This window comes from Colius striatus, chromosome 17 (assembly GCF_028858725.1).
Source record: "Colius striatus isolate bColStr4 chromosome 17, bColStr4.1.hap1, whole genome shotgun sequence".
NCBI classification, from domain to species: Eukaryota; Metazoa; Chordata; class Aves; order Coliiformes; family Coliidae; genus Colius; species Colius striatus.
Window position 1 is genome coordinate 1223710 of NC_084775.1, and position 26761 is coordinate 1250470.

Below are 26761 nucleotides of genomic sequence, written 5' to 3' on the forward strand. Positions count from 1 at the left end.
GAAGAAAACAGATGTGACAACTTTTTCGTCCGTAACAGATGTAGATTCAGAATCTCTCAGCTGTCTGCCACTGGTCCCCCCTGCTCTGCTGGCTCCAACTAATGATAATTTGGCTTATGTGTTTGTTTTAACAATAGGTTCTTAATTCTCTTATTGACAAATCCAAAATGTCATACAAAGAGAAATGGATAATCTGAAGGGCAATGTATTTGTCAGCATCCGTTTCCGTTCCCAAGCACCAATAAACTGATGAACCTAACAGTTTGCTACACTGTCTCCTTCTCCTCACACCTTCCGCTGCCCGGGCCACTTTTCCCACCTTTCCCCTTCATTCTCGCGATGGGCGATGCCAGCCGCCAGCTCTTCCCTCCGAGCGGCGATAACGCTGGCGCCCGGCCTGCCGTTCCCTGGGACCGCCCTTCGCCCCGGCACACCAGCGGGCCCCGGGCCTTCCGGGCCCGGCTCACAGGAGCCACGGGGCGCTGGTACCCCCGAGGGGCGCTCGGGCTTGCGGGAAGAGGGGCTCGTTATCTCGGAGGAAACTAACGCCTCAGCCCCAGCCCCAGACTGGGGAGCCCAGCCTGGCCGGCGGTAACGGCCGCTGTGCCATGTCGGGCGAGGGGCGGCTGGGCCACGGCAATGGCGGTGGCGGTGGCGGCGACAGTGCTGATGGCGGCGGTGCGGGGCAGGCCGGGCCGGCGGCCTCTCCGCCACATCCTGCCCTCGGCGGCTCGGCGCGGCCTCGGCGCTCCTCTCGGAGGCCCCCTCCCCGCCTCTCCCGGCCCTTCTCCGGCCCCGGGGCTCAGCTCCAGTCAGCGCCCAGCAGGCAGGCGCCGCGTTGTAGCCCCGCCTTTCCCATTGATGGCGGCAGCCGCCGGGCCGCCTCCCTCCGGCCCGCTCCCCCCAGCGGGGAGGCGCCACGGCGCGGAGTGACAGCGGCGGCTGCGGCGCACCGGGCGGGCGGGCGAGCGGGCGGCGGTGCGTGGGCCGGCCGCCCTCCTCCGCGGCCGCTCCTCGGCGAGGAGCCGGGCCCTCCGCGGCCCCCTGCCCCGGCCCGGACAGCGGAGTCGCCGCCGCTAGGAAGCCGTGCGAGGAGGAGGAGGAGGAGGTGGGGGCGGTGGCCGGCGGCGGGGACCCCTGGAAGGAGTGCGCGGAGGCGGCGGTGCAGCTGGCGCTCCGCGCCGGACAGGTGAGAGGATCGCTCCCCGCCCGCGCCGCGGAGCGCTGCCCGGCGGCGGGACAGGGGCGCGGAGAGGCTGGGGGTGCGGAGCAGGCTGCCCTGCGGCTGGAGCATCCTTCTCCCAGGCGGCCGTACCGGCTGCGCTTCGAAATGAAAGAAAGAATTGTGCTAGAGGCGGGCGGTTTGAGGAAGCGCCGTGTGGGCATTAGGCTGGTGGGGCAGAGCTGGCGGGTAGGTGGCAAGCGGGCCAGGCCCCCGCTGCCGGAGACCCCGGCCGTCCCCTTCGGCCACCCCCTTCGGCCGCCCCCTTCGGCCGCGGGGGTCACGTCCAGCTAAGGACGAGGAGCCCCTTCAAGTGAAGGCCAGTTTATTTTGTAACTGGAAGTATTCTGATTTCACTTCAATAATACGGTGGAAAGAACTGTCAGCGTGAAGGTGGTTTTAGTAACTTTTTCAAATGTACACCGAGCGTTTATTCTATTACTGTCACGTTTTGAAGTGTGTGGTGATGTTAAGGTTGAATTTGTGTATAACTGAAGCTTTACGCTGTGGTGCCTTTATCCAGAATGTTGTGTATGTGCACGTTCCAGGACCAGCATTTAGTTTTGAGCAGCTCGTGCAGAGAAAAAATGCCCGTGTCAGGGAGGCTTTTTCTTCTTCTTTTACATACCGGTGTCTTCAGAGTAACTGAATTTCACTTGCTGGGGATAAATCGGCAGTGGCCTTGCAAAGATCTCCGTTAGCTTAGTTAAGATCCGTGTTTTGACACAGCAGAAGGTTGGTCATCTCAGGAGACATCCTGGCCGCACTGTGCGCAGCAGCAAAAATTGCACCAACTCTACCAGAGCCAAGAAATGGGATCAGCAGATTGTTCAGATGAGAAACTGAGTAAAACACAAACCTCAGCAACATGTATTTCTCTTCTGCTTCCATCTGCTCTATTTTGAAACTCACGTTGTATCTGTACACTATGATTTAAGAGCCTCCCTTTTCTATCTTGAGTTTAGGACCTGTAACTTTTCCTTAATGTGTGTTATTAAATGTATTTTCTCCTTAGTAGAAAGACACACACAAAGATGGAACAGAATGCCAGAGGAGAGGAGACTTGTTTTAGTAATACAAGGGAATAAGTGGATAATCCAAATTGGGATGACAGGTCATGCTCTCACAGGCTCTCCAAACAGCAGTGTCTCCAGCATACTCATTCTGCCAGCCATTTCACAGGAGAAACTCATGACTTGCTCACAGCCATAACCATCTCCAGACATTTAAATTGCCTAGAAGACCACAGCTGAGTACCTCTTCCTGGAAGATATAAACATGCCAGAAAATTCATCCTGGTATCTTTTTAGCTCACAATTTGCCATCGCTACAGTGCAACTGGCAGGAAATGCCCAATTCATCGGCAGCCCAAATTTAAACCAGTCAAAGATATTGTTTAAGTAGGACTTTGGAACTGTGTCGGGTCTTTATTAACTTTGTAACGTTAAGGTATGTTTTTAGTTCCAAAACCCATCAGAGATTCTTGTGGAGGAAAAGGTGCAAATAGGGCTGTATCTTTTATTTAAGTGTCAATCCACTTCTAGCTGTCCCCAAAAGAGTCTAGAGACAAGAACACAAAATGCAGTGTGATATAGGTTTGGTAGGACTGGATTTTTGTTGAAAATTGACTGATCAAATGGGTCACCAAAAATAGTCGATTCCGCTGGTCATGTTCATCTTGTTCTTCTGCTTCTCTTCCCACCCCTCAGAGCTCTCCACTTTTGCCTCCATTGCTAGAAGTCTGCTTGCACTCTTTCTCCCCAGATCTGCCTCCTGTTTCCATGCCTGCTTGAAATGTCACCACTTTAGCCTTGCTTTTAAGGCCCTCCATTTTTCAGGACCATGGCAGGTTAGGAAGGCTTGGAATCATTAGAAAGTTTCTAAAAGAGACTTGGTGCAGGGGCCAACCTAAAGAAAGGCATGCAGGTCAAGATTTTGAATTTTTAGGGAAATGTAGACGGTAATACAATTTCCTGGTGTCCCCTTTTGTCCCCAAACGTGACTGTTTGGTTTACATTTCATGAGTTGGAGTAAAATGTATCTTCGTTCCAATGGATCGACATCTATGCTTTGGTATAGTTTCTTCTAAACTTCAAAGGCCATTAAAGAAGTGATTGCTTGAATATTTGTCAAAAGTTGTGTTGCTGGAATAACTTCTATTCCCAGGTTAAAACTGTGACATTCTCGCCCATCCTCTTACTTAGTTTCATTATTTTTATGAATGATCACAGACTCTCATTTAATACGTATGGCTTTTTCATAATGAGAGTGGCCATGGTTTTGTAACCTTGGTAATTGACCTGCATGAAAATGATGCAAAACCTGCTCTGTGAGGCCACATGTAATTGCACTTTTTGAAACCATTCTTCTGCAAGGTCTTCTATGAGTATGCTCTGCTTGCTGTATTCATGAGACTGTGCTTGTTGGTTTAGTATGACTTTTTGCTTAAAAAAAAACAGCATCCTTGATGCTGTTGAGAGCACTGAGTAATATTTGCAGAGTTCTCTGAGATTACAGTCAGAGAAACTTCACCAAAATGAGTGATGTACATATGGGTGAAAAAAAGGGTAAGAAACTCAGACTGGAAGCCATCACATTCAGTCCACACTAAGTACTTTTTGACTCTTTTTTTCAGAGGATATTTTTGTGAGGCATAAGAGACCTCACAGAATCCCACTGAAAAAAAAGGCATATCCGCTGATTCTAAAAAGCCAAAGTCTTTTTCCCCCATATTTGCACCCAAGGGATATTGTTAGGCTGTTGTCTATGGAACACAGACAGTTTTTTTTAACAAACTGGATTGATATTTCCTAAATTGTTTGCAGATAGTTATCCTTTTTATCTAGATGTTTAATTATGTGTTTGGGCAAATATTTCAGGACAATGTTGCAGGCAAGTAAAACCAACTTGGAATTCCCAGGATAAGGTGAGATAAAATACTTACCACAAGGACCTCACTGGAGGTGGCTGTCCTGGCAGGTACTGGGGGAGAAGGCGTCTTTTCCCTCTGTCCTCTTCATTCTCCTTTGTGTGAATTAGTTTCACAAAGGTGTTAGGAAAGGAGAAGTCCAGGACCATGACTGCACTGTGCCCTGCTCCGTGGGAAATGAAGAAGGGAGAAGGACAACTTCGCTCTTGCTCTGTGATGTGGTCTTCGTGCATGTACTGCTTGATGTAAATGCCCATCACTTTGCATAACACCCCCCCCACCAAATGCTCCCAGACAGGGTATTAGGATAAGATCTAGGCAATTCTTTGTTAGAGGGAAGGCAGCATGGGATAAGTGTTAAGTGGCTCTGCTGTAAATAACCACACTCCCAAAAACCAGCTGCTTAGAAATTGTTGTAAAATTTCCAGTCTAGATACAACCTATAATAGAGTATAAAAGACATTTACAGACAAAATACAGCATCTTGGTTGCCAGTTTTGTTGTACAATAGTGATAAGGAACAATCAGCAGTTTTCATTTCATCAACCTGTAGTTCTTCACCTGTAGATCTTTCACTTACCTATTGTCTGTTAGAAAGAGAGAAGCTTTTCTGGAGCTTCACGCCCAGCTGGGAAGACCAGGCAATTGCAGTAGGTGTCTTCAAACCTTGTTGTAAGGCTTCTGCAAGGAAAGGAGCTGAGTGATGTTGTTGGAGTAGTCTGAGGCCCCGGGCTGTAATACTCTGTAGGTAGATGATTTTTAGGGATTATTCAACATAAGCTGAATTCTGGACTACTCTGAGCTATTTGATGAATTTGTGAAGAATAAAGCTGTTTCCCCAATGATGCAGGGAATGTGGTCTTTGTGGGGGACACTAGCTTGGATTGCATACCTATACAAGCTGATGCAAATGCATATGAGTCCCTTTTGTCAGACCCTTCCTAGAATGCAGAGAATTATCAGGGATGAATCCATCCCATGGCACCACCACAGGTGAGCTGATGCAGATGGTGCCCATATGTAGCTGATGACCTCAGCATAGCATTGTGACTTCCCTTCTTCTGCTCTTCCCTTGACACATCAGTTACACAAGAGGCAGGGAGAAGCAGCACATCGTAGGACTGGGTAATGTGTGTCACAGCCCCTCAGCACAGGTCTGCAGAGGAAGAGAGAGGTGAGAAGGCCATCAGACACTGCTTCTGATCAGTCACACCCTTGCATAAGTCGCACCTCCAAAGTGACTGGAGCTTCAGGCTGGCACGTGCAGATCAACAGAGAAACAGAGTTAAAAATGGTCAGGAGCAATTGGAGAAAGGGTCAGAAATGAAAAATAATAAATTCAGTGCTGAGAGGTGCAAAGGATTGTGTTAAAAAGGGAGAGATCAAGTGCTGGATCACAGGGTGAAGAGCAACTGACTGCAGAGAACAACCACAGCAGAGAGCTTGCACCTCTCTTGTTTTTGCAGCAAGGCTCAGGTGTGATCTCACTCCCTCGTTGAGCACATACTGATTTAAATGGCTACAAAAATCTCCTTAATCTTATATTAAAACTGAGTAGAAGTCAAAACCATGGCACTGCTAAGAAGTTGTTGAAATCTTCTCTATTAAAAGGAGCATATTCCTCATCTATTTCACTATGCAGAGTTCTGAGCCCTGTTCTAAGCAGGGCATTTACTTGTGTACAGGCAGTATAAAAGTAAAGAACAATTAAATTGTAACAGAGTAGCATTTTTTTAGAATACACAACCAAGATGGCTGTATTGTTTTGAATTTTACTTTGTACTGAAGAGGAGCTCGAGGGCATTCCTAGAGTTGTGCTTTTATGCTCCTACAGCAAAACCTTCAAGAAAACCATGGAGGGCATTGAGGGGAGTAAAAGAAGTAAGTGTAGTTAATATTTTTATATACAATAGTGAAGCTCTGCAAGACGTCAAGCTGAAAAGTTTTAACCTGCCTTCACAAGCTCAGTAAATAGGCATAACTAGTGTTTTGAATACCTTCATTAGACACCTTCTGTACTAAAGCAACAGTTGGCCATATCCATTACTTGGCAGAACAATCAGCACACTCTTCAAACACAGTATTTTCTACTATGAAAACCAAGAGGCGAGACTGAAATTTGGGAGTTGCTGGTTCCCCTTCCCATGCAGCACAACTGTTTTCTTTGGTCATCAAGCATTTCTCAACACTTTAAAACTACTTTGATATTTGGAATAGTAGTGGATAGTGGAAAATTAGTTAAACAATTGAAATATTTGAAAGTTTTGGAAGGGACTTGGAATATTGGTCTTGTTGCTGCCAGTTTTAGTTAATATAATTCTGTACAAATAAGAGGTGTTTAATGTTTGGGAGTTTTTTTTGTTTTCCTAATTTCAAATAGTTTATCGTTTTCACTGGTTATAAAAATAAGTCAGCTCCATTTGCATCCTGCCTTCTTATTTTAATGAAAGAACAGAAAAAAACCAGAAATAAGATGGGAAAACTAGAAGAAAGCTTTTAACTGTTTTCCCATATGTGCATTTGCAGTTGATGTGGTTTAGTTCTGAGTTTATAACAGCTAAATCCTTAAAAAACATGTCAAAGACTTTTCTAGAAGAGTCCAGGGTTAGATCACTGGTTCCATACCTAGGGAAAAGTCTTAAGTTTTTTGTTTTATTAAAGACATAGAAATTCTTTGGGAATTAGTGGGTGGTCAGCTCTTGAAGTTCCAAAAACCCATATACTCGAGATAAAATAAACAAGTGGGGTTTGCCTTATTGCATGTCTTTTAAAGTAAGAGAGCAGTGGGGTATTGACCCTGTAAATTAAAGAAAAGAAAAGAAGCAGAGGGAGTTTCCATGAAAAATTCCTGAGTGTTAAGGCTCTTTCTTATCTTACATGTATTTTTTGTAATTTCCTAATTGGCTACAACTGCCATCATCCTTTTATTCTCTTAGTTGCGTTCCGTTCCTCAGTCCCTTTCTGAACTGTCAAGAGTGGTTCTCACAGAATGATTCAAAATGGTGTGTTTCCAAAGACTACTCATTAGCTCAGAAGGACTTTTTTAAAAAGTCAGAAGAATGAGAACACACTCTGGTAGAATTAGGCTTACAGTTGTTTTTTCAGGATTAGGTATAATTTTTCAGTAAATATATTATTTTAGTGTGCACTGGATGAATGGCCAACAACTATGGTCTGTGAACTTCTGTTTCAGATTATTAGGAAAGCTCTAACAGAGGAAAAACAAGTGTCCACAAAGACATCTGCTGCAGATCTTGTAACAGAAACTGATCATTTTGTGGCAAGTTGAATTATTTCTGTTCTGAAAGAGAAATTTCCTTCCCACAGGTGAGTGCCTATGGGATGATTTTTTTTTCCTTTAAGAGCTAAATATCTGACTGGCACTTCAAGGGAATTTTAAAAGTATCTATTTCTCATGTATATTAACCTATTGCTGTTGGACATTTTCACAGGACTCCTTTGTTTAAGAAGTATTACTTCCCTATACGTAGTACTTTATATTTTATTATCTTTATGTTTCTTAAGATATATATTGAATAGTCGTGTTTCCCCTCTAGGGGTATCATGTACAAAGGTTCCATGTGGATCTCCACTGATCAGTCCTCTAGTGTATAAGAATTCTTCCCAGGATATCTATTAAAATATAGTTGAAATTAATGATAGCAAATGTCCTGTCCTACAGACCTTTCTTCTGCTTTCTTTTGCCATGATAGGTAAGCATTTGCCAAATCAGGACAAGTACCGTATTTAATCACATCCACCCTGTGTTGTATGGAGTCCTAAAATGAGTGAGGAGCAGAGTTGTTTATCGTCATCATTTGATGCATGTACATGAAGAGATTATAAATTAGTATATGGGGTGTCAACCCAAGGTTTTAAAAAGAGATCAAATTATTGGCTTCTCTTGAATTATTATGGTCAATTTGAAAAATAACCATTCCTAGCACCTGTGCAGAATAGAGAGAGATTCTATGAGTTGTCTGGGTTTGGTTTGATGCAGAGGGTCTGCATCAAACATTTGACTTCAGTCTACATGGATAAAATGAATCTTCCTGCAGAGCCAGTGCAGAGCCTGTGTATCCTTTAAATGCTGTATGACTTCTTTCTAACTGTGTGCATCTCTGACAGAGATGAGCCTTACACTCCAGCACTGTGCAGAAATCAACAAAGATGAAAATCTGGAGGGCTCAGCTACTAATCTGGTTATCGACAATGCTGCTAGGAAAAAAAAACCCAACACCCCACCATAAGAAGGAACAGAAAAAACATTGTATACTAAATATGGCTTTCTAAATACGTGTTGTGTGTGATCACATCCTGAAGCAGTACTGTGCAGCACAATGTGTGGTTCTTGGCCACCATTCTCAAGAGAGTGCCAGGCTTTACGAGCCTATTATTTGTGTAATATTCCTTCGACTATTGCTGCCTGTGCTCCTTTCTCATCTCCACTCCTGTGTTGTGGGGTTTTTTTGCCTTGAACAGTCTGCCAGAGAACATAAAACATACACATAAAATAAGATTCATCAGAAGTGCTTAATTGAACTCAGAATGGGAACAAAAGTTTTAAGGTCAGTGTAAGACCTAGAAACTGAAGAATCCCTGACTTTATTAACTCTGTACAGTTAGCTTCTGACTTTATAGGCAAATGAAGGAATTGCTATTTCTTCAGTATTTTGCTGATGTTGGTTATTGGGTTTGGTTAGAGTTTGTTCAGACAGTAAATGCATTTATGTTAAACAATTGATTAAACTAGATTTAACTAGACTAGATTAAAACATTTGCAATGAGGAGTCCACAGTAGCAATCAAGGTTTAAATTCAAGTAAAACAAAAACTTCAAAAGATCGTGCACACTTTGTTTAGTCTGTTACTTAATCTTGCTGTTGGAAGCATTCTGCTACTTCTTCTCTCTTGATTCTTATGTTCTCTGAATCAACAAATGTACCTTAAGAGGAACATTAAAAAGTAAAAAAAAATTACAATACATTAAAAATTTAAAAGGGTTCTCATGAGAATCTGTGCCATTTGCACTGTGACAGTGATGAGTCTTGAGATATTGGAAGTGTACCCAGAAGTAAAGAGAAGTATTAGGAAAACACGTGAAAAAGAGAATTCTGTCCCACGTTTCATTCTTCTTCTCTCCACTTGGTTCAGTGATATGTATCATCCTCATTCACACTTCATCCAAGTTTTCATCTCTCACCACCCTTTGGTACTCTGACATCCTTCAAGTGAGTTTTTTCAAAAGGGGATTTTTCCGATAGATCTTTGAATTGTGGATAGGCACAGCCTGAAAGGCTGTATTGTTACACAAGTTGTCATCTTCAGTTTTAATTGTGGCCTTAATCCTGTAGACATTACAACCACGACACAGTCATTATAGAGAGTGACATCCAGCACTAGCTTCCTGGCCTTCTGCTCTCAGGCCTCCATACGGGGATAGGTGAGGGGACAGCCCTGGCTTGAACCTCCTGCATTCTACTGGATGACACTCTTGCTGCAGGTTTCAGCACTTACTATGCTACAGGTTTCCCTGCTGTTCCAACAATGAGTTTCAGAGTGGCACCATGGTAAGAACAGATGTATGATGAGAGTTGGCTAAAATCACTGGACTCATTTTCAGTGGGAGAAAACTTTAATCCAGATTTAAGGAGAGCTCATAGGCTGTCAAATTAACTACTGTGATAACATGGCTATACCTCCTGCTTCTCAAGCTGTTCATAAAATTTTGTCTCCAGTATTTCAAGCCAAGTGTTTTGCTTAGTTTGCATATTTTTACAGGACAGGAAGCCATAGAACAACACATCTCACGTTGACCTTGAGCAACTGTCACAGTTCCTAGTGTTGTATAACAGCAAGGGGCTTACTTTAAACTGTTAGCCCAAATTTCATTAAATGTGTAGCTAATTTATCCTGCATCCATTTTGGAAAAAATATTCTTGGACATCAAGACTGTATCAATGGCACTGCTGTTCCTCAGCTTCATGTTAGCATTTCTGTATGTGAGGACTGCAGCGTCACATCCCAGTGCAGGAAAAGGTGAGAAACAGACTTACAATACTTGAGAGCAAAACAACTCACACAGAAGTAGTCTTGTCTTTAAAGAGGTTACCATTTCATCTGTCTTGAACTGGCAAGGAAACAGCTACAGTTCAGGCTTTGGCTGTGGGGGTTGGCAGAGGGTTGAAGCAGAAGCATAATTTATGGAGAAGGTGGACAGTCTGAGAATGTGCTCCATCTGCAAGAAGATGAGCTTCCTCTGCAGCCAGTAGCACAGCCAAAGTGTGTGGTTGGGTTTATATGCTAATTACAAGATTTGTAAAAGATTTGTATCATTTGTCAAAATTATACAGCACCATGACAAAATAATGAAATATTTACAGCAAACAGTCTGCAAAATATTACGTTTGAAAGAATTCCAAACGCTTGTTCTAGTCTTTCTCATTTCTCAGTTCCACACCAAGACTTTTCCTTCAGCTTTAATAGAGATGAAAATCCTAGTAAACATTTCCTTCTTCCCTCTTCATACCAACTAGGGGCCTATAATGCCATCAAAACAGTACTTTTTTTACTCAGGGAAAGCATTTGGAAAGTTCACAAAGTCTCCTCCTGTGTTGTCTGCGGAACATTTTAAGCTCACAATTGCAAGTGCTATGTGGCATCATGCAGCACTTGTTGAGAGCACAAGAAAAAATAGCTGCTACTCTAGCCCTGGGCAAGCAGCTATTTTATTTTATTGGGTTTTTTTTCTCTTTGTGTCATCAAGAGGAGTTTTTTCATCTTCAACTGTTTGGAGGAGATTCTGAATACCACTACCAGCTATTTGAATGAGAAACCAAAAGCAAGATTGAGTGCTAGCAGTCTGATTCTGCACCTTCTGTACATGCAGCACTTAATTCAGATCTTTGAGAGTGACAGCTGCACAGCACTTAAAGAAACAGGCCGTGAGCAGTTCATGGGAGAGCAGGGATAATTAAGGTCAGCAGGAAGTGTACCAGAACTGGATGTTCATTTCCCAGGGAAAAAGGAGGGTATCTACTGAAGGAAAAGGATATCTACTGAAAGAAATTTGGACAGAACAACAGAACAGAAGATGAGCTCAGATTTCAATTTGTGCCTTCTGCATCCAAACAACAAAAAACCAATAACTTGTTGATTTTCTCTAGGTCACGGGAAAAAGAAAGTTTAGCTTTGTAAACCTCATTTCTTGAGTCAGTCTACTGTAAAAAATTCAAGTAGGAGTGAGATTGTGGATTTTCTAAGAGTGTGTTATTTCCTAATGACTGAATTTGGCTGCAGAAGAGAAGCAGCTACAGTTTGCAGTTTATATTACTTACTGCAATAGACAGTCCTAACCCATAAAATGACATTCTGCATTAAAAAACTCCTTCTGAAGTTCCAGGGGTGCCAGTTTAGATCCATTGTTGTATTCATTTTCATGACTTTTTTATATTTTGGGAAACATAAATGGAGTCCCTTTTTACCATGCAAAATAGTGTGCTATGAATTTGAGAACTCTCCTTCAAAGTTTCTATGAAAGCTCCTTATTCCGAGAAGAAAAAGCAGTATGTACGTTTATACATATAGATATAGATATAAAAATTAATTAAAATATACAGATATTAAAAATTAAGTATCTCTTCAAAAAGAGAAAGATGGAATTTGTCTTTTCACGTCACATCTCTAAACCACATTTGTTTTACTCCACACCAAATGCAGGTTTATTGCAGAAGAGTCCACTGCTGCTGGTTCAAAATGTGTCCTCACTGACAGTCCGACCTGGATTATTGATCCTGTTGATGGAACGTGCAACTTTGTGCACAGGTAAGTGGACAGTGAACTGGGAAGTACATAAAAGAGCAAAATGTAGCTTCTCACAAAGCCTCTCTTCTTCTTGAAAATGTTTTACCATGGTAGATTTATTCCATTGTCTTGTAAGTAGGTGTCATGCTGTCCTGGTTTCGGCCCATCAGGGAACAAAGACCACGATTAGCCTCAAGTACCGAAGAGGCTGAGAATTGCTCGAGGGCAGGGAGGGCTTAATTGCTGCTTAAGGTTCAGGACAAAACAGACCAGGCTACTTGGTTTGGGGAAGAAAACAGAAAATAATTTAATGCAGCATCAACTAAAACATACCCACAAAAACCCAAAACATAACCAAAACGAAACAAAACAACACAGAGGAATACGTCAATGAAGAGTCCAACCAGCCTTTTTAAGAACACCTTCCCGCCACACCTCCCCTCTTCCCGGGCTCAGAGCCCTGATCCCGGGGTTTTTACCTTGCCCCCCACCCTGAACGGTTCGGGGGGGCAGGCAGTGGAGGTCTCAGTCAGTCTGCTCCCAATAGCTTCTGCCGTCTGTCCCTCCTCAGGACGGGTGAACTCCACACCAGTCCTCCCTGCGAGTCCGTGGGGTAACTCACACGCATGGCAGCCCTGCACGGGCTGCTCCGACGTGCACCCATTCCAAAGGCTGCAGCTCCTCTCTGCCTCTCGTGTGGGGCTGCTCTACGGCGTGCAGGCTCTCCAACACGGCCTGGGCCATGGCCGTCTCCCCACACAGTCCCTCGCCCGTCCGGGCTCACTCACATGGAGCTGCTGGTGGCTCTCAGTCCTGCCACGGATCTCCACAGGTTTCAGGGGCACAGCTTGCATTCTCGCCACGGCCTGCAGAAGGGTCTCCGGTCTACTGCTCCTCCTTCCTTCCTCCTCTGGCTGAAGGGTCCGCGTGGTCGCCTCCATCTTGTATCCCTCTTACACCTCCCGACCCGCATTCCAAATTCCCGTCCCCTAAATAGTGATCGCAGAGGCGCCAGATTGGCCCAGCCAGGCCGGAGGTGGGTGTGAACCCAGGAGCCGGGGGAGAGTCCGCAAACTCTTTACCGGGTCTTCACTGCAACCCGCTCCCCCTGTTACTAAGCCAAAAGCTGCTCCTTGCTAAACCAGAACACATGCCTTTATCTTTTTGTAGCTCCCTTAGTGTATCTGAGGGAGTGTGTGTTTGTGCTGGGGAGAGCTCTATACTGTTATCTAAAGGTAAGCTAAAGTTTCTGCTGATTGCTTAATGGCCCACAGCTCTTGACTCACAGCTTGTTTATATATAACCGCACATGAACATGCAGAGGCTTGAGCTGAACTGGAGGAACAAGGCTGTGCTATGATGACATTTGGCCTAACGCCTTATGTGGTTGTTACCTATTCCTTGTAGTGGTGACGTTTTCTCCCTTTCAAATACAAGTGCTTCAGTTTTCCTAAGAAGTACAACCTTTGCACATATGTAAAGTAGAAAAAACAAAGTTGTACATAGATACTGTTTTTAGACTTACAGAATACTGCTCTGCAAAAGTAAATCTAGGGCTCGTTCTCACAGAAGTGCAAAACCTTTAATTCATCATTTAAGTCCTAGAAGTTGTAAATGAATGACTGCTTGTAATACTTCTGCTTAAAATATGTTCTGCCTTGTACTTTGTGATGTAACATAACTGCAGTTTTCATTAAATGAGAACAAAATAACTTGTTGGTGCAATTCCCTAGAATTCAAGGGGAGGTGGAGGGATGTCATGTGCTTTTCTTCAAGTGACATTTTCTCTTACTAGCAATATTTCCTGAGCCTTGCCTTCACAACTCTTTTTAAAACTTGTTTTTAAGAAATGAATTCCTTTCATTGTTTAAAGTGTAATAATTATACTTTAGTCAAAAGGAGCAAATTAAATACATGATGGTGACTGATGAAAGAGAGGGTAGAGGAACTGGTTTCTCCTTACGTTGATGTCAGCAGCAAGGTATCTGTGCAGCTGGATTGCTATCTCTGATGCTTGAACTTGAACAGATTGTGCTCTTTAAAGTGATGACTTGTTATAACAACAGTGATGATTTTATACTGGGTAATTCAATTACACTAAGGCAAAAAGATCACTAAAATATACAACGCGTTTCGTGTAAAAAGCCTGGTATCTTCCTGTGCTTATTTCTTGCCTTCTCCAATAGTAAATTCAGTTTTAACGACACTGACAAAGAGGACAACAAAGGAGAAATAGTACAATGCCAGGAGCATTTTGACACAAGTAAAACCACAGAGCTCCATGTGGGTTTTTTTTGCCTGAGGGAGTTGCATAACGAGTAAGTCAAGAGATTTTTCATTAGTGATGGGTCTTTTCTTATTTTTCACAGATTTCCGACAGTGGCAGTGAGCATTGGATTTGCTGTTAACAAAGAGGTATGAAGTATGTTCTTTAAGATGAGTGTCTGAGATGTGGGTAGAACCCTCAAAATCACATGGGAACTTTCAATAAAATACTTTTAGAAAGAAGCTAGCCACTACTCAGGTTTTTCCACCCTTTTTTAATTCATGTGGTCATACTCTACTAGTCTAAAATGATAGTCCTGCAAAACCTACTTGTGCAAACTGGCAATTGAAAGATAATTCTTACAAATTATTATAAATATTATTATAGGATTTATGTGGGGAAAAAAGAGAGTACTGACGTGGGCAAGGTTTTGTAAGACAAAACCGTGGTGAGTTAAATAATAGTGTTGCCTATTTGTAATTGAAACACATCTCCCAGTGTTCTTATATTAGCATTATTGCTTCTTTCCTACAAGCGGTATCTGTGAAGGCTAACTGCTGCTGTGAGGCAATTCAGAACTGATTTCTGTTAAGACCTCTCTGAACTTATGGGCCTAGTTAATTTAATCTACCTTTATGGTTTTCTTAACATGGAGAATAAGTGTATTTCCCACGAGAGCTTGATTATTGGCGGGGGGGTGGGGGTGTGTTAAGTATCCAGCCTTCATATGTGCCATTTTCAGTCTCCTAGCTATACCCGATCACGCTACTGCCTTTTCTCTGTATGTTGTCAGCTTACAGTTTGATATATACAGAAGAAGGAGCTATTCAAAGGAATGTACCTTTTTCAGACTAATTGCATGATCTCAAATACATGTATAGCTGTAAGTGAAGCCACCAAGAGTTCCATGCAATAACAACATAGTTTTCAGGTGCGCTAGTGCCTGTTACTGGTTTAAACAGCACAATGTTCTGTACTTCTCTAGTTAGACTTTTCAAACATGGAATCTGCAGAGAAACACTTCCATGCTTTTCTGAAGTTTGTTCATTCCCAAAGATCCTTTTAAATACTACATATTATTACCAGACAGCTTTCTCTAATATTTATGTTTTCTAGAACACCATCATGATTTTGATGCTGCATAATTTGGGTTATGTAAACTGAACAAAGCTGAAACAAAAATAAAGAATGATGTTAAATCTCCCTCAGTAAACAAATGGGAAAAGCAGAAAAAAGTATTAAGCTGAAAAGGAGCCAAAGTACACACAGGGGAACTGACCTGAATGTAAGCCTTGAATGGTACTGAAGAAATTCCTGCAAATGTCTTCAGGGAAAGAGTCTATTAATAGTGTCTTCCTCAAAAAAACCCCTTGCCAGATGCAATGTGAATGGTGAATCAAATTCAGAGTACTGTGTCGGCTGTGAAGTGTGTTATGCCTGTAGGCACACATGCTAACTGTAAACTAAAGGATGAGTGCTTCATTAGGGGTTCTTTAACAGCTTGCTTTTGTGTGCGGTATGTTTCAATATGCAAATAGCTAGCAATACTTCATCAACATTTTCATGGAATTATTTTATTGGTAAACCATGTTACAGATCTATCTGTTTGCCTAAGGATAACAGATAACAATAATCACATGTATGTAGTGAAGTTTTCTTTTAATCAATCAAAATGCAGATGAGAACAGACAGAAGCAGACATGTGCCAAAAATGTACATCGTTGTACACAGGAGGTGATAAAAAATTTATCCCAAAACCAGATATCGTGAATTTGAAACACAGTAAATTCAAGCAATTGAACATACAGACTTGTTGTAGTGCCTCAAGCAGACCCTCAAAACTTCCCTGAAATTTGGGAAGTTTAACTATTCACCTGGATTAATTATGAGCTGGATCTCCCTATTTGGAGAGTTGTAATGTCAATGACCCCTAAGATTTTAATCCTTGATTATATAACACCTTTTTTTTCAGTGCTTGAATATCTCATGTTCCACAAAAGCCCGTGCTGGCAGAGACTAAAAACATGTGCTCCCATTTGGGCTGGCTGAGCCACTTTTGAAATGGCCTCACTCCTTTTTGCAGTCAGAGTTCTGGTTTCCAGATGGGCAAGGAACAGTTTTGGCACGTGCCACTTTGTCTTCCTTTCTCTGGACATCCAAATCTAGAACAAAGCAAGGAAGTGGACCTTCTGCCCTTGCAAGTGCTTTGAAATTTGCCTTTGTTTTGAGAGACATAATTTGGTGGTGGCCAATTTCACTAGTGAAGATGGATCTTCTTTAGTCTCACTTCTTTTGATGTTTTAAGTATATAAAATCACAGTTGCTCTTCTTCTGTGAGGACTGTGGCTTCAGTGAAATAAACCAGCCCTGGAAGAGAGGGTGTGTTTCCCTATGCCCACCACTGGAAGTCAAGCAGCCTTCAGCAATGCATGATGTGTTGGAGGTCTAGGCTGTCACGTTACTTCATGCCTTTTGTTTCTAGGAAATGTGACTGTTGGATAACATTGATCTGCGCTATACATTTATTATTCACATTTAATCATTTGAAATCACAGTCCAGGCAAACACTGTTCTTTGTCAATGCCAAATTTTGTAGAGGTCTGGTATGGGAGTCCAGGCATCAGGATGCACCTAAATGAAGGATCCATCTTCCCTTTGATCTTGAATGGTGTTTCTTCTCATGCTTAGGTTCAGGTCAGGCCTTGTATGTGCTTCTGTGGTCAACAGAATTGTTCTTTTCCTCATAAATCTATCCGTATCACCATTAAATCTCTTCTACCAAGCCTCCTTATTTTTCTGGCCTGTACTAATGTAAGGAGTAGCCTGTAAATTTTCTCCTGTACCCTGAATTCGTGAAACCCCACTGATACTTGATCAGCCAGCTCATTTTCCTAAACAGAGACCTCCCTCTTAGTCTCTTCAACTAATTTCTACCTATGGCCTTTATGAAAACTGAAGAGAGCCACTTATCTGTTAGAAATTCATTTTAGAACTCAGAAGAACAACTTAGTCATGACCTAGCTGTGACTGGTGTGGTATGAATGCTTGGTGCATTTCAGCAATGAGGTGTGCTTTAGATATTCTGTAATTATAACTTGGGCCTGTTATGCAAAATTATCTGAGGCAAATTGCTTTCACCATCCAGAGTTTTCACTGATGGCTAAACAATGAATACCCTGCAGCGTGCCTGGATGGGTGTTACTGTATTTGAATTCGATAATTTAAAAAGTGATTGTTAAATCTGTGTTCCTACAGTTATGCTTTGTGATATCTTGTATCTTTCAATCTAATGACGTACCTGTTGCTCACCAACCGTTTACCGCATTGCTAGAATCCATACTCTACTTCTGCAATACTAAATTCATTGTTAGCCTGTTTAATTAAATGATGTCTCCAGCCTAATTTGAGTTTGAAAACCCCCTTGCTACTTCTGCTAAGAATTTTCAACTTAGGCAATTAGCTGTAATAAGCAGGCAGCCGTTCTCTAGCGGAATGAATGCCTCGCCTTTAACCCACAGTAGAGGTGACAGCTGACACTTGGACACAGCCTAGTTACTAAGTAATGAACGGCTAAACCTTTGAGTTTTGTCATGCCTTTAATGCCTCCAAGTTCAGCTGGCACAACAGAAGCAGAGACACTTGGCATTTGATGAACCATCTCCATCTACATTGGCATACGCTTGTTATAGACTAGCAGTATGCAGATCTCAGAGGTGGACGACTTCAACACCTTGCAAGTCACTGTGGGTCTTTCCTTTGACTGTACACAAGGCTGACATCCTCATCTGCTGTGGGGCAGAATTGCCCTTGCTGAATGCAATACAGAAATAACACTCATATTAGTATTTCTTAATTAAGATACTGGTTTCATTTGTAATAGGTAAGGGTTCTTCTCAGTCATAAGGTGTCGTCAGTCTCTGAAATGTCAGAATGAGGAGGAGCTATTACTGAATGACTGGTGGTTTAGGTAGAAAGTTTCCTTTGCTCTTACTGTATTCCCAAATAGTTTATTAACAAATTTCATTGAAGTTCCCTATTCATGAAATCCTGTTTTCAAATATAATTAGATTAAAATCATTGCTAATCCCTCGTTTATTTTATTATGCTGGGTCCCCCGTTTATTTTTAGTTGACCGCTAATGTTAGTACATTTGCCAAAAGCTGACCGGTCAATGAAATCAAATGGTGTGTATAAAGAGAAGGAATGTAAGAAGGCATACTTCTTTTTAATCTTTCTGTTCTGGTTTTAAAAATATCTGTTTAGATCAGACTGTTTGGTATGAGAAATCTGGTCTTGCTTGAATTTTTATGCAAAGCTGTCACTTATCCTATGAAAGAGTTAGAGGTATAAAATTTGGGCATGAAAACTGTTTTATTGTGAAAAGTCCATTAGTGTTGTGTTTAAAAACAAATTTCTAGAATCTGCCTGGAAGCTGTTGAATTACTGGAAGCAACTGCCTACATTGCAGATATCTCAAAGGCCTTAATTTTAACAGAAATTGGTCCAAAACGTGACCCTGCGACTTTGAAATTGTTCCTTGGAAACATTGAGAGATTGCTCAAGGCCCAAGCACACGGGTAAGATATTTTACCATATATGTCTCACATTAGTGACCAAAAGTCATTAAAAGCACTCCCTCCCGCCCCCTGAAAGCAAAACCCAGACAAGTATGTGGCATGTTTTGCAATCTTGACACATAGGTTGAAATCAAAGGCCCTTTCTGCTTTCCATTACCATGTGTCCTTCTCGTGGGGTTTAGGGTCCGTGTGATCGGGAGCTCAACCCTGGCCCTGTGCCATTTGGCGTCCGGTGCTGCAGACGCCTATTACCAGTTTGGGTTACAGTGCTGGGACTTGGCAGCAGCCACTGTCATTATTAGAGAGGCAGGTGGCACCGTGATAGACACTTCAGGTGAGTAAAATATCATTGTCTCTGTTGACTTTTGGGTGACCGAGTGGCTATTTTGGGGCAACTTGTGTTAACTCAATACAGTCTTCCTATGGCTCTACCTCATTTCTAGCAGCATCCTGTAGAAATGTCTGTACTCTCCACTAGAGTCTGGCTGATTATTCATGACACAGTGATGTAATTCCAGCACAGGGTTTCATCACATCAAGATCTTCTGAGTCAAACTCTATTTTGATGACTGAATAATTCCTTTAAAGTATCAGATTTACAGTGAAGAACTAGCCCAGGAGAATGGTAGATGCATTCAGATTCCAAACAGATTTGGGGAGACATCCTCCTGAGAAAGGATGATTCCAGGTTATTATTTTACTCATTTAGACAGTACACATCTCACAGTAATTGTTTACTGGTGACTCCAGATAGGAGTTGCTGAATAAGATTGTCCTTCCCACCCCAAAAAGAGCCACGTATGAAATTGTTTCAGTGTTTCTGAACCTCCTGAATGACAACATGGTTTCTATTTCAGAACACATTGCCTTTTTACATCGTGTAAGACAGTTCTCATGAATCCCCTTGTTCTCAGGGGGACCGCTGGATCTTATGTCCTGCCGAGTGATTGCTGCGGGCACCAGAGAGATGGCTGTGTTCACAGCTCAGGAATTACAAACCATTCACTACAGACGGGATGATGAAAACTAAATACTTAGCTATGGAGTCTACTCTCCTAAACTATGTTAACCTTTGCAAGATGGGTGGCTTAAATGGTACGTGATTTCAGCAGGATGCTTTCTGTGGAGATTGTCTGTGTCAAATATTTTTAATAAATTTATTACTATGTGGAAAGGCATAGGGAGATTTTTAAACCTCTAAGAATCTTGTTTCCTTTTGAATATGTATCTCTTTCAGCAGTATCTTTTTTATAAGATAGCATATTTTACTTGTAGTAAATTAGTCTCAAAATGAAGTTATCATTTCATATCTGTGGGGCTGATATTTAGTCTTTTGTAACACGCAGCTAAAAATGGAACTTTATTTTTACAGATGCAGATCTCAGGTAAACGAGCTTTAGGACTGTAGTAAGGACAAGTAGTTGAAAATGTGTGCCTATAATACCCTCGTTCTTTGATGCTTAAGAATGCAATAAAAGTGACGTTATTGTTTCCTAACTGTCATAGCTATATATCCATATATATGTATATCATAGAATCATTTTGGTTGGAAAGGTCTTTTAAGATCATGGAGTCCAACCACTAACTTCACACTGACAAGCCCATCACTAAACCACGTCCCTCATCTACACATCTTTTAAATATCTCCAAGAATGGGAACTCCACCACCTCCCTGGGCAACCTGTTCTGTTGTTTAACTAGCCTGTCAGTGAAGAAGGTTCTCCTAATATCCAATCTAAACCTTCCCTGGTGCAACTTGAGGCCTTTTCCTCTTGTCCTATCACTCATTACTTGGGAGAAGAGACCAACCCCCAGACTTCACTACCACTTCCTTTCAGGTAGTTGTAGAGAGTGATCATGTCTCCTGAGACGCGTTTACTCCAGGCTAAACATCCCGAGCTCCTTCAGCCTCTCCTCATAAGACTTGTACTCCAGACGCTTCACCAGCTTCGTTGCCAGCCTCTGGACACACTCCAGCACCTCCATGTCCTTCTTGTAGTGAGGGGCCCAGAGCTGAACACAGTAGTTGAGGTGCAGCCTCACCAGTGCTGAGTACAAGGGGACAATCACTGCCCTGGTCCTGCTGACCACACTATTTCTGATACAGGCCAAGATGCCATTAGCCTTCTTGGCCACCTGGGCATACTGCTGGATCATGTTCAAACAGCTGTCAGTCAACACTTATGTACATCCATGTATATCTGTGTGTATGTGTGTGTGTATAGATACACACCTATACACGTATATGCATGTATACATATACATATCGGTGTCTTGGATGTTCACAGCAATGTAGAGAATGCTTAGAAGAAAGCTAATATTTGAAGTTATTTTCAGGTAAAGAGCATAGGTTGTTTAGGTGGTTTTGGTGGGGGCTGTCCAAATGGCAAATAACAGAGCTGATCATGAAAAACGTGTCATGATTTTACAAACTGTCCAGGTAGTTCTTGTTTCCCTTCATCCCTCTGCATTGGGATAAACCATACTGTCCTACAGGCCTCTGTAAGATATTTAAACCTTTGAACTCTTACTACCATAGAGTAATTGTAGTTAAAACCAGGAATATCAACTCCACTGAGTTGTTCACAATATTAATTACAACACGCAATAGTAGGCCAACAGAATAGAGCACAGTATCAAGGAGCTGTTGATTTTGGAGCAACTTGGAGCAGAACAGCAGGATTTGAACAAATTACAGGCAAGTTATTAAAAATATGAGATATGCTTGAAAAAAAGTTGTAAATCACATGCCCTTTCTCACAAAGTCGTAATCACACTTTTTGATTAGAGAAATGTGTAAAATCAGTTACATACATTTCCTAAATACACAGTTGCTGTCCATCCTCGTATCTAGCATTGGTGTTAATTCCCAGTTGATCATTTCTGTTCATATTAATTGTTAAGTTATGAGCACATGGAATATACAAGTGTGTCCAGAAAAGCAGTTGAGATTAAATGACTTCTATATTCTTATTTAAAAAAATAGTTAAAGGGTACTTAATTTTTGCAAGAATGCAAATTAAATAGAGGAATGAGTCAAAAAGCAAGTTGGTTAAAAGTTTTTAACTTTATACACTGCATGTGTAGACTTTGTAAACATGTTGAAATATCTGCTTAGAACATACAAACTAAATATTTTTTTAAATAATCTTACATATATTTCTTGCAATGAAAAACGTTTTTTACTGACGATAACATAAAATTCTGTGTGATGCTTTTTTCACAAGAAATATGAAGTATTGACTGTGTGAAGAATGTTTAAATACAACTAAGTGCCGCAAAGTTTTCGGCTCTTGGCCTGAAAAACCAGACCCGAAGTCTGCAACCCAGACTCTAAGTCTGAAACACCCAGGCTCAAAGCCTGAAACACCCAGGCTCGAAGCCTGAACAACCAGCTCCAAGCCTACTTCATGCGGCGATCAACCCAGGGTCCGATTCTCAGCTGGGTGGGAAGAAATCAGTCCTACTCAATGTGAGTGATAGCAGAAATCCTCTTTTATTGAGAGCAGGCTCTAACTTATATACACAGCAGCTTCAAAGCTAGCTCAGCAACAGCAGCTAATAGATTACATTCTCATGTTCATCCTACTTGCGGTTTCTGCCATAAGCAAGCTCCCTCACATTTTCCCATCTTGTTTTTCCCCCGAAGTTGTTTTCCACCTTGGGCTGTTAGCTCGATAGCTGAAAACAGCCCGACCTTGAGCTGTTAGCTCGATAGCTGAAAACAGCCCGACCTTGAGGGAGCAGAAAGCGGCCTGCTGTCTACATGACAGCAACTGCTTTAACCATGGCTCTGACTCTGGTCTTGATTGTGCATTAAATTCATATAACTAGAACTCAGATTGCCTTGCCCCGTCGGGCCTAACATTATACCCTGGGATCCATGTCCATGCTCCCTTAACCACTCCTCCACAAATCCCCCGTTTTGTTTTTGCATGATCAAGACAGAGTCAGTCAATGTGTGTACTGTCTTCATAACACAACTATATACTATTCTAAACATTACAAGCAAAAGCAAAATAACCAAAATCCATCTTAACCCTTCTTTGATTAACATAGTCAACCAAGGTGACAACCCCCAAAAGCTGATTGAAGCCAAGTATCAAAAGGGTTATAACCCACCGTAATATTCTTAGCGTGAGCCTTTAAATATGCCAAAGCTTTGTGAATAGATTCACTATGATCAGAAAGATTAAAACAACACATGCCTTCAAAGTCTTGGCATCCGTGCCCTTGTGCCAATAGCAAAAAATCAATAGCTGCACGATCTTGCAATCAGGCATGTGTAAGGCTTTTCTGGTCTGCTAACAATTTTTCAATAACATCAGTAGTAACATTAGCTTGCTGCTCCGACCAACACACTAGCTTTTCTAACGGCCGTAAGGCCTGGGCTGCAGCCAGCCCAGGTACAAATGCTGAAGCAAATACATTCGCCGTAATGGACCACAATTGTACTTTACCATCACAATCTCCTTTTAAGTTGTGGGTGTTTCTTGTTTTCTGTAACTTGGTAATTTTTAACCAGTCCTGCTGTCGAGGAACAAAGTAAGTTAGTTTCCCTAAATAACATGGTTTCTAGATCTCTCTCTTGATCTACAGTAAATGCCTCCTCCTGAGCAATGAGGATATCATGCATACAATGATACACAAGTGCATGTCTAATACTACTTACATCACTAATCAAGCCTTCTAATGTCATTGAGGTTTGGTTACTTTGTTTGCTAAGCCAGCATCCTAATTTGCATAGCTGAGTTAATAAAGCAGATACTCTTACACCTGGAGCAAATATACTAGTTGCTATTATTGCTGAGGGAGACCAAAGGTAACATGGTCATCACATTCGCCAGTAAATGCATGCACAAATTGTTTTGGACAATGATGTTTCTAAATCATTGTGTGATTAGGCATCAAGATCGTCAGTTGTCCCAAACTGCGTGGTTCCCTTTGTAATCTCGAGGATATTCCAGGCCATGCCTGGTCCCCACAGATCAGAAACATTCCCTTTGGTAACTGTACAGGCACAAGACTAGACCTGGGTCTTTTTGGTGAAGTATAATTGCAGCAAGATGTTGTGCTCTTATACACGCCCAGGATGGGATCCACATTCTGTCCCAAATGTTTTGGTATTGCCGGTAAAATTAAACATAACACAAAAATCCATCTTTATAGATCCCAATAATTCTAACTCCTGTGGCTCTGTTGTCATTATTGGCAACCATGAAATGATCAAATCCCAGCTGTCAACTTTGCCATTACCCTTAACTAAGGGATTTGTTTTTAATGCATTTGGTACAGGCCATTGTGCCACATCTGATGGAACTCCCACCAAACAGGTAGAAAAAGGATTATCTGGAGTGGCCATTGATAAACATATTGTAGACTGAGTGATTGCTTTGGCCAGTGTAAGCCACATGTTTTGCTTGGGTTGCTGAAATTGCCTAAAACCATTTACCACAATCATTTGAAGCATCAACAGTGTGACAAAATCCTTTTTTTTTTTACTTCTGATAAAAAAAAATCCTTCACCACTGAGTCTAAAACACAAACCACCTTTTAGCTTCTCAATGCCAAAATGTTCTGTTCCTGACACCTAAAACACCTCAGAAAGTTTCCACTGTAAGAAAACCACTATTCATTATCACATTTACAGCAAAAGGCATAACATCACGACCAACAGTTTTTACACTCGTTGAGGCAAGGGACTGAGGATGGAAAGGACGAGCCCAGCGGTCCGTGAGGGCCGGGGCCGGCGGTGTCGGTGCGATGTGTGGGGGGGGACACCGGAGACACCGACCGGGCGCGGGAAGCGGCTGCGCGGCGGCGGCTGCGGATGGAAGGGGCGGGGGGGGTCTGGCTCACTCCGTGCCGGCCCCGGCGCCGGCGGCGCAGCCGCTATTACTCTCTCCTGTGTTTTCTTTGTCTCCCCCCGCGTGCCCGATGGTGCCCAGTCTAACACGGGGTTGCGCTCCCCCACTCTCCTCTGATCATCCTGCGCCGCACCCCGGCCCGACTCCGCCCGCTCGGCATTGCCCTGCGAGTCGTCCCAGGGGTAACTCGGCGGGCTGGGCTCGAATGGGAAGCAGCTCTCCCGCGGGGGCTCTGCTCCGAAGCCCCTTCGCCTCTCTGACTTTGTAAAAACTCCTGTGTAGAGAAGAACTCGTTTTTTTCTTTTTTTTCTCAGCACGCCCCGCTCAGCGCCGGGCGGCACCGGGCTGTGTCACAGCGGTACAGGCTGCGGCACCGGGCTGTGTCACAGCGGTACAGGCCGCGCACCGGGCTGTGTCACAGCGGTACAGGCTGCGGCACCGGGCTGTGTCACAGCGGTACAGGCCGTGCACCGGGCTGTGTCACAGCGGTACAGGCTGCGGCACCGGGCTGTGTCACAGCGGTACAGGCTGAGGCACCGGGCTGTGTCACAGCGGTACAGGCCGCGCACCGGGCTGTGTCACAGCGGTACAGGCTGCGCACCGGGCTGTGTCACAGCAGTACAGGCTGCGGCACCGGGCTGTGTCACAGCGGTACAGGCCGCGCACCAGACTGTGTCACAGCGGTACAGGCCGCGCACCGGGCTGTGTTACAGCGGTACAGGCCGCGCACCAGACTGTGTCACAGCGGTACAGGCCGCGCACCGGGCTGTGTCACAGCGGTACAGGCTGCGGCACCGGGCTGTGTCACAGCAGTACAGGCCGCGCACCGGGCTGTGTCACAGCGGTACAGGCTGTGGCACCGGGCTGTGTCACAGTGGTACAGGCTGCGGCACCGGGCTATGTCACAGCGGTACAGGCTGCGGCACCGGGCTGTGTCACAGCTGTACAGGCTGCAGCACCGGGCTGTGTCACAGCGGTACAGGCCGCGCACCGGGCTGTGTCACAGTGGTACAGGCTGCGGCACCGGGCTGTGTCACAGCAGTACAGGCCGCGCACCGGGCTGTGTCACAGCGGTACAGGCTGCGGCACCGGGCTGTGTTACAGTGGTACAGGCCGCGCACCGGGCTGTGTCACAGTGGTACAGGCTGAGGCACCGGGCTGTCTGACAGCGGTACAGGCCGCGCACCGGGCTGTGTCACAGCGGTACAGGCTGCGCACCGGGCTGTGTCACAGCAGTACAGGCCGCGGCACCGGGCTGTGTCACAGCGGTACAGGCTGCGCACTGGGCTGTGTCACAGCAGTACAGGCCGCGGCACCGGGCTGTGTCACAGCGGTACAGGCTGCGCACCGGGCTGTGTCACAGCGGTACAGGCTGCGCACCGGGCTGTGTCACAGCAGTACAGGCTGCGGCACCGGGCTGTGTCACAGCGGTACAGGCCGCGCACCAGACTGTGTCACAGCGGTACAGGCCGCGCACCGGGCTGTGTCACAGCGGTACAGGCTGCGTCACCGGGCTGTGTCACAGCGGTACAGGCCGCGCACCGGGCTGTGTCACAGCGGTACAGGCCGCGCACCGGGCTGTGTCACAGCGGTACAGGCTGCGGCACCGGGCTGTGTCACAGCGGTACAGGCCGCGCACCGGGCTGTGTCACAGCGGTACAGGCTGCGGCACCGGGCTGTGTCACAGCGGTACAGGCTGCGGCACCGGGCTGTGTTACAGCGGTACAGGCTGCGCACCGGGCTGTGTCACAGCGGTACAGGCTGCGCACCGGGCTGTGTCACAGCGGTACAGGTCGCGGCACCGGGCTGTGTCACAGCGGTACAGGCTGCGCACCGGGCTGTGTCACAGCGGTACAGGCTGCGGCACCGGGCTGTGTCACAGCGGTACAGGCCGCGCACCGGGCTGTGTCACAGCGGTACAGGCTGCGCCACCGGGCTGTGTCACAGCGGTACAGGCCGCGCACCGGGCTGTGTCACAGCGGTACAGGCTGCGGCAACGGGCTGTGTTACAGCGGTACAGGCCGCGCACCAGACTGTGTCACAGCGGTACAGGCCGCGCACCGGGCTGTGTCACAGCGGTACAGGCTGCGGCACCGGG

At 44.2% G+C, this 26761-nt stretch overlaps 1 protein-coding gene across 1 annotated transcript; it reads left to right on the top strand.

The window, feature by feature from the left end:
- Positions 1–639: 639 nt before the first annotated feature.
- LOC133627114 (inositol monophosphatase 2-like) lies at positions 640–19826 on the top strand. Its single transcript, XM_062010309.1, is given in 9 exon segments — positions 640–678; positions 872–1189; positions 7345–7478; positions 11870–11974; positions 14323–14368; positions 15205–15257; positions 18638–18796; positions 18979–19130; positions 19711–19826. Coding segments are annotated over 9 exon segments (1122 nt in total).
- The last annotated feature ends 6935 nt before the right edge of the window (positions 19827–26761 follow it).